Here is a 7,182-nt window from a genome sequence, read left to right as displayed (position 1 = left end):
CCATAGATCATCGTGATGTTGTTTATTCTATTGCTCTAGTCTTCGTCTGCTTCTTTTCTTTTTTCTTTCTCAACAGGTGATCCAGGAAAAGAAAAAGAGAAAAAAAAGGACACAAAGACAAAGGTGATGAAGCAGATTTTCATTGTCTTTTCTCTCTATCTCTTTTCTCCTTTTTCTTTCCCTCTCCTTCTGTTAACTTTCTTCTGAACTTTTCTTTTCGTTTTTCTTTCCCGTCCACGAGTCTGGCCTGATTACAATAACTTAGAATAAAAATAAGTAATGAAGATCAAATAAACTATGACAATCAAGTGGACCAGTATAGCAAAAGGCCCACTTGGGAAAGTAAATCTGTTGGGCATTTTTCTTGGCCTTCAGACAATAATTCTGATTGCTACAGTGCCAGACAGGACACACACACACACACACACACACACACACACACACACACACACACACACACACACACACACACACACACACACACACAAAAAGACTATGACATTAGAGGTTTTGTGCTTTGAAGTGATTGGTTACATGTCAATGGAACAGCCTTTGAGCTTTAAGTTATCTCATGTGATGCCATCACAAGCTTTTCTTTTGATGTGTGTTGATTGGAAGTATTGCAAAATAGTTGATTATATAATTATATAATTATAAAATAATAATTGTCCAGAAATAGGCTTTTAAAGGCTTTTATTTTTTTTTAGTATATGCTGAATTAACAGTATAAGAGCCTCTCTACCAGAGTATCACTAAAATATAAAGCAAAATAAAATGTTTAAAGGAAAACATGAGGTTTAATAAATGCTTAGGGTTTCCCCCCCCCAATTGAATGCTTTCTTTTAATGACATCGTTAACATTTCTCAACAAAAACACATGAAAGTATCACTGATAATTCAACAATAAAATCGCTTCATGTTGTGGCCATCACACAGTGTTTTCCAAAGTGATTCACGAGCTGAAAGTGCGCAGATTTAACGTATATAATCCTTTGTTAGGTTTATTATTTTCATTTCACACGTAAAACACATTTATAGATTCATCCACCACTCCACCACTGTTAGTTTTGGATGCGCTCGGCTCCAACCAATCAGACCAATTTATGCAGACGGCGCACTAATCCCGTAACTGCACACTACCCATAATCCTCAAACGCCGTTGCTATGGAAATGAAGATAACAACAGCTTGGTGCTACCCGTTATTCCTTTATTTACTCTAAAATAATAACCAGCGATAATACGAAAATAAACTGGCCCAGTGTTTAATTATGTAATTACAAATTGCAAATTTTATTTTTTTATTTTATTTTTTACAAATTGCAATATTTATCTACAGCGCGCCTTTAGTGACATGTCAACAGATCTTAAGCAAGGCGATTGGATGGTTTTTACTGCAATGCATCTTGGGAGTCGTAGTAAATGTATCTTTCAACTCACGGTCCTGCAGCGAATCTTTCGACTCGACACGAGGCAGATCCTAGCTAAGTAAGTTGTAATAAACTGTGGGTAATTTGCATGTTAAACTGATATTAAACTTGAAATGTTTTCACAGAGCAGTCTGTGTACCAAGAGAACTACTTCTGCAAAAGTTTATTTAATTTTTTTTGGTGATGTATTCTCATGTGTAAGACACTTGCTTGGCCACCCAGCTAATGTTAGTGCTGCTCGATTTTAGCAATGTATCTTTTCTGTAATCAATTCAGTTTTTTTTAACCCTATTCACGTAATTAACTCAATATTAACGACTTTAATCTCGTAATTGATTTTTTTTCTAAATATGGTGTAATACTGCCTCGTAATATAAGTTATTTCTTTGGTCATAAATTATTTTTGTAATCATTTCACCAAAACAGACCTGAAATAATCCCTACATGTTCCATTTTCATTTGCAGAAATGACAAAGCCAAAAACCAAACCATGCCCTTCCTGTCAGGCTCCAAACACCTGCAACAGGAAGACATGCAGTGGATGTCTGGGCAGCCTGAACGTAAAGGAGGGATTGAAAAAAAACAAGAACAGTTTAAAAACAGTAACTGGGCTGCCTCTGTTAAAAAAAACAGAAATGCGAGCAGGGTGGTTAATTCAGCCCAGTTGTCAGTAAGTTTAAAAGTTCTGATCTAATAAGTGGTTGGTCTGCTAGACAATTCTTTATTAATCACAGTTGTCAATGTTTTCTTGTATATCATGAAGTAAGAAACTAACAAGGCATGTATATACGCATAAAATATTAATTTATAAAAGAGCATAAATAAAAAAGTTATTCACATCAGAATAACATCATCACACTAAAGACATCAAACTAGAAAAAACTTGTTAAAAACTATGAGGAGACGACAGGAACAGTCAAGCTAGGTCGCTTAATCCAGAGATGGAATCACTTCATCCTCTACCAGCTCTTCCAGGAGACACAGGAGCAGGAGGATCCACGGGCCTACAGGACGACCAGGAGTAGGTAAAACACATCGTTGTTGACCTGCATTCTTACTGGACACTGTCCCAGTCTTATCATTATGTTTGTTTATAAATGCAGAGTTTTCCTTCTGGTTTCTGAAACTGTGATTTGTGTTTGTGTTGCAGTTCTCTGGGCTCCCCTGGCGACTCTGTCATTAGAGAGCTGTTTTGTTCTGAAGTTGAGAACCGCAGCCCGTGTCTCTGTGGCATAGAAACAGTCTACTCCTCCCTCGTGTTGCTGTTCAACATGCATTACCCTGACTCTCAAGGTGAGTCTGAGAGCACTGAGAGCATGGATATCTGTGACTGTGAATTACTCTGTCTTTGAAACTTGAACTATTAATGATTACATAATGGTTTGAATTAATTTAGTTTTTGAATGAGCAGAGGGAAATATCTGCTTGATTTGATGTATACACTGATATTCATTGTACTTTGACACTTCAGGAGAAAGAATAAAGGAGCACGACTTTGCTGAGATCCTGAAGAAAAGCATCTGCCTGCAGCAGAGATCTCACACATGGTGTGGAAACTGTGACAAGTATCAGCCCACAGTGAGTTACAGCTTTCATTCACTCATAATGACAATTCATTTATGGTTGATTGTTACCTGTTGTGCAGGGTAATCATTTCTTTGTGTTACACTGTAGGTGCAGACACGCAACATTCGATGTCTCCCAGATGTTTTGGTGATAAACTGTGAGGTGAACAGCAGCAAAGAGGCCGAATTCTGGAAGGTTCAGGCCGAGGTAAGCCACTGATTCACCGTGTTTAAATACAGTTAAAAGAAACAAAGAAACTGATTTATCTGTTCATTATTTACATGATTGCCCATGTTTCTGTTTTTATAGTACACCTTCAACAAATCCATGCAGAAGACAGATCAGGATCAGCGTCACGTGTGGATCCCCGCCACTCTCAAGATGTCCCTCAGCAAAAGTCAGAGACTGGAGATCAGCAGCTGGCCTGAGGGCGAGGAGGTGAGGACTTTAGATTTTCAGCTGATCTTTGCACTTGAAGAAATAATTGAGTAACTTTTCATCACCAAGTTAAAATTTCACTTCAAGATTAAAACCATATTTCCAGGAGCAATATTTTTAAAACATTATTACACTAATCTGTAGATATTGAACTATAGGTTGGTTTTAGTGTTTTTGTTTCTGTAACACATGAATTTTGTGAAATGAAAAAGTTGATCTTACAATTATTTGCACTTTCTGTTACTAGTTAAGTGCTGCTGAACAGGCGGAGGGAGCTTCTCTGTATGACTTGGTGGCCACGGTGCCGCACATCCTGGACGCTGGCGCGGGTGGTAATATGGTCGCACACATCAAAGTGGGTGAGACCTACCATCAAAGAAAAGAGGTGAGCGACGCTTAGATAAGAAAATTTGACATCTGCTGACTACAAAAAGTTTCATTTTTAACATTCAAAATGATTTTATTATTTCAGGGAGTCTCTCGCCAGCAGTGGTACCTCTTCAATGACTTCCTCATTGAGCCGATTGAGCAGGTAAGGATCCTAGATAAGATTCCTGCTTGTTTATTCATGCTAACTTTAATGTGTGCAGTCATTTAAAAATGTTTCTCCTTTTGTTTTCAGACTGAGGCTGCACAGTTTGATGTGAGCTGGAAAGTGCCAGCCATCCTGTGTTACGCCAAGAGAAACTACCACACCAAATACGACCTCCGCAGTGAGTGTCAGCACAATCAGTCTGAAGTCAAATCCGACTTATATCGGACTGAGAAGCAGAGCAAGACAGACGCCACTTTCATCCCACTCACAGTCAGTGAGATGCCGCAGGCTGGTGACCTGGTGGGGCTGGACGCTGAGTTTGTAAAGCTCAGTGAGGTAAGTCTGGCTATGATACCATCATTAATTATAATATAGGATCAAAAACAATTTTAAATATTCCTAATACATATTTTCAGTAGTTCAGCTAATCTGACTCAAGTATTTAAAACAAATTTGACCCCTGAATGTGTGCGTTTGCAGGAGGAAGCAGTGCTGCATAGCGACGGCACCAAATCGACCATCACGCCCAGTCAGATGTCTGTGGCCAGGATCACCTGTGTAAGGGGTCAGGGACCCAACGAGGGGGTCCCCTTCATCGATGACTACATCTCCACTCAGGAGCAGGTGAGAAGCTGCAGAGAGAAAAGACCACGATGACCTGAAAGAATGAATATATAATGTTTCAAGGATCCACCCGCTAACTTGTCAATTTGTTCTTCCAGGTGGTCGACTATTTGACAAAATACTCTGGAATCGAACCTGGAGACCTGGATGCCACAGTATCCTCTAAGCACGTGACCACGCTGAAGTCGACCTACCTGAAGCTACGCTTCCTCATCAATGCAGGAGTTCGCTTCGTCGGCCACGGCCTGCAGAATGACTTTCGTGTCATTAATTTAGTGGTACGTTATTTCATCTGTTATATATTTCAAATTAGTTCATATAGTTTAGAGATGTTTTTTTATAGATGTGCTTTGATTTTAATGTTTTTTATTTTCTGTTTCTTAAGGTTCCCAAAGATCAAGTTATCGACACGAAATTCCTTGCTTGGTATTTTCTTGGTAAGTTAGTAGAAATAAAAAAAACAAAAATCTAATCCAAATATGAGTCTGTAATCGAATTAAATCACATTATTACAGTGAGAGGGATTAGGATTTAAATATGTAAACTGGATAATCCGCTCATATTACTGTCAGTATTAAGTTAAGTATTCAGTATTAAGTCAGTATAGTTCATGATGTTTTAGTTGTCATCAAACTCATCTTGGAATTAAATCTGAACAACAAAGTATTTAGAGGCTTTTTTGAGTTCATGCACTAAAGCGTACGTGTTAATTCCTCATATCCACACTGTAATCTGAAGCTGAACACTTTCATTTTAATCATTCCTGACCTTTTTTTCATGTCCACAGGCCTCAACATCCAGGGAGAAACCCACGACAGCATGGAGGACTCATGCACGGCCCTGAAGCTTTACAGGAAGTACCTGGAGCTGTATCAGGAAGGAGGGAATCATTACGTGACGAAGGTGCTCTACGAAGTCTACGACAAAGGCTTCCAGTTGAACTGGAAAGTCCCTGATTCGGACATGAGATAGTCCGTCTGAGTGGACTGAATGCACTCTCCTTCCATCCACGGGTGCTGCTGTGCTTCCCTCTGTGATGGGACTGTGAGCAACACCATGACCTGAAGATGCTCGGGCTGCTTATTTTGTATCATATTTTATAGTTATTTGCTTTGAGTCAGTGACTCAGTTGTTTTTTTCCATATCTAAATGCTTTTTATATCAGAGAGGTTTACAGGGGGGAAAGTGATCATTCAGAATATGAATTTGAACCTTTTTTTTTTCTTTAAAAGAAAAAAACAAAATTGTTGCATGTAAATGAAGTCATCCTGAGCACTGTGTTACAATCCAATGTTGTCAGTGTTTTGTTTAGGCGTGACTGTTATGTGTTTCCTGCTTTACTTTGAAGGTCTGTCTTATCTCAGTGTGTTCAGTTTACGCTTCCTTGTCTCGTCAGTTCTGATTTGCCCCAGCTGTGTTTCCCTCCTGTTGTCCATTCCCTGATAGCTCCCTCTATGTATTTAAGCCCTATATTTCAGTTTGTCATTGTTGCTGTTGTGGGCAGCACGGTGGCACGGTGGTTAGCACTGTTGCCGCACAGCAAGAAGGTCCTGAGTTCAATTCCACCATCAGGCCGGGTCTTTCTGTGTGGAGTTTGCATGTTTTCCCTGTGTCTGCGTGGGTTCCCTCCGGGTACTCCGGTTTCCTCCCACCGTCCAAAGACTTGCAGTTTGTGGGGATAGGTTAATCGGATAATCCAAATTGCCACTAGGTGTGAATGTGAGTATGAATGGTTGTCTGTCCTTGTGTGTTAGCCCTGCAACAGACTGGCGACCTGTCCAGGGTGTACCCTGCCTCTCGCCCTATGACAGCTGGGATTGGCTCCAGCGACCCTGAAAAGGATAAGCGGTAGCGAATGGATGGATGGATTGTTGCGATCTCCCCCTGTGTTGTAAATAGTTTGTTGTAAATAGTTGTCGATACTTTGTCTTACTTGGTAGCTGTAGGGGTGAGAAGCCATTTTTCTTTGGGAACCTTTTCTCCTGTTTTTGGTTAGGGAGGCAGGTAAGACACCTGTAATTTTCGTTTGGGGTTTTCTGTGAAGGTAAGCCAGCTGCATTTCATTTCTAGAGTTTTTGTTTGTTGTTTTGGCCATGCTCACCCTGACGCCTGCTACCTTTTGGGACTTGATAAATTGACAGGCTGTTGTGAAATCCGTGGTAGCTGTTTTTTGTTGGTTCGTCTTCCTTGAGAGCAGGGAGTGTGGGGGCATTTCTCCTTATTTTTATTTTTCTTCTGTTGCACGCCAGTTTTCCCTGGGCTGGGGTGTAACAACTGTAAAATGTTTGTTGTTTGATACCAGGAAGTGGAGAATGTGCATGAATCCATGCAAATCTTGATTAAAACAGATTCCAACCACAATGAATTTAGTTTGTTTGTTTCACCAGCTTCTGTGAAATCTGTTGCACTGTTCATTTTACAGCTGGATTTTTATTTTTATTTTTTTAGGTTTCTCAGAATTCAGATCGATTTTTAATTTTTCAAAAGCTTTTATTTCTCTTCTATAAATGACACATGTAACATTTTTGGGGGAAAAAAATGTCCTCAATATTTCACCTCGAGCTCTTTAAAAAGCCCTAACTGGTAAGGAC

At 39.7% G+C, this 7,182-nt stretch overlaps 1 protein-coding gene across 1 annotated transcript; it reads left to right on the top strand.

Annotated features, from left to right (window-relative positions):
- Window positions 1-407: 407 nt before the first annotated feature.
- Window positions 408-6,956, top strand: LOC147306218 (PAN2-PAN3 deadenylation complex catalytic subunit PAN2-like). The gene is made up of 13 exons (XM_086278357.1): window positions 408-1,486; window positions 1,894-2,449; window positions 2,579-2,721; window positions 2,900-3,006; window positions 3,103-3,201; window positions 3,304-3,432; window positions 3,680-3,817; window positions 3,905-3,964; window positions 4,055-4,303; window positions 4,448-4,591; window positions 4,690-4,869; window positions 4,977-5,028; window positions 5,379-6,956. Exons 2-13 carry the CDS (start codon window positions 2,370-2,372, stop codon window positions 5,561-5,563), a joined length of 1,566 nt encoding a protein of 521 aa, XP_086134483.1. The 5' UTR covers window positions 408-1,486; window positions 1,894-2,369; the 3' UTR covers window positions 5,564-6,956.
- The last annotated feature ends 226 nt before the right edge of the window (window positions 6,957-7,182 follow it).

This window comes from Aulonocara sp. 'chitande type north' Nkhata Bay, linkage group LG20, assembly GCF_057382095.1.
Source record: "Aulonocara sp. 'chitande type north' Nkhata Bay isolate Kocher_YH1m ecotype deep benthic linkage group LG20, A_spYH_male_GT1.1, whole genome shotgun sequence".
Classification (NCBI taxonomy): Eukaryota; Metazoa; Chordata; class Actinopteri; order Cichliformes; family Cichlidae; genus Aulonocara; species Aulonocara sp. 'chitande type north' Nkhata Bay.
The sequence above is the reverse complement of the archived record's forward strand: the minus strand, read 5'-3'. Positions and strand labels throughout refer to the sequence as shown.

What these genes read in the sequence shown, in the direction of transcription:
- LOC147306218 (XM_086278357.1), top strand. Translation starts at nt 2,370, where the DNA reads ATGGAATCACTTCATCCTCTACCAGCTCTTCCAGGAGACACAGGAGCA. An exon ending in TCTGGAAGGTTCAGGCCGAG is followed by an intron (nt 3,202 to 3,303) that starts GTAAGCCACTGA and finishes CTGTTTTTATAG; the next exon opens with TACACCTTCAACAAATCCAT. An exon ending in TCATTGAGCCGATTGAGCAG is followed by an intron (nt 3,965 to 4,054) that starts GTAAGGATCCTA and finishes TTTTGTTTTCAG; the next exon opens with ACTGAGGCTGCACAGTTTGA.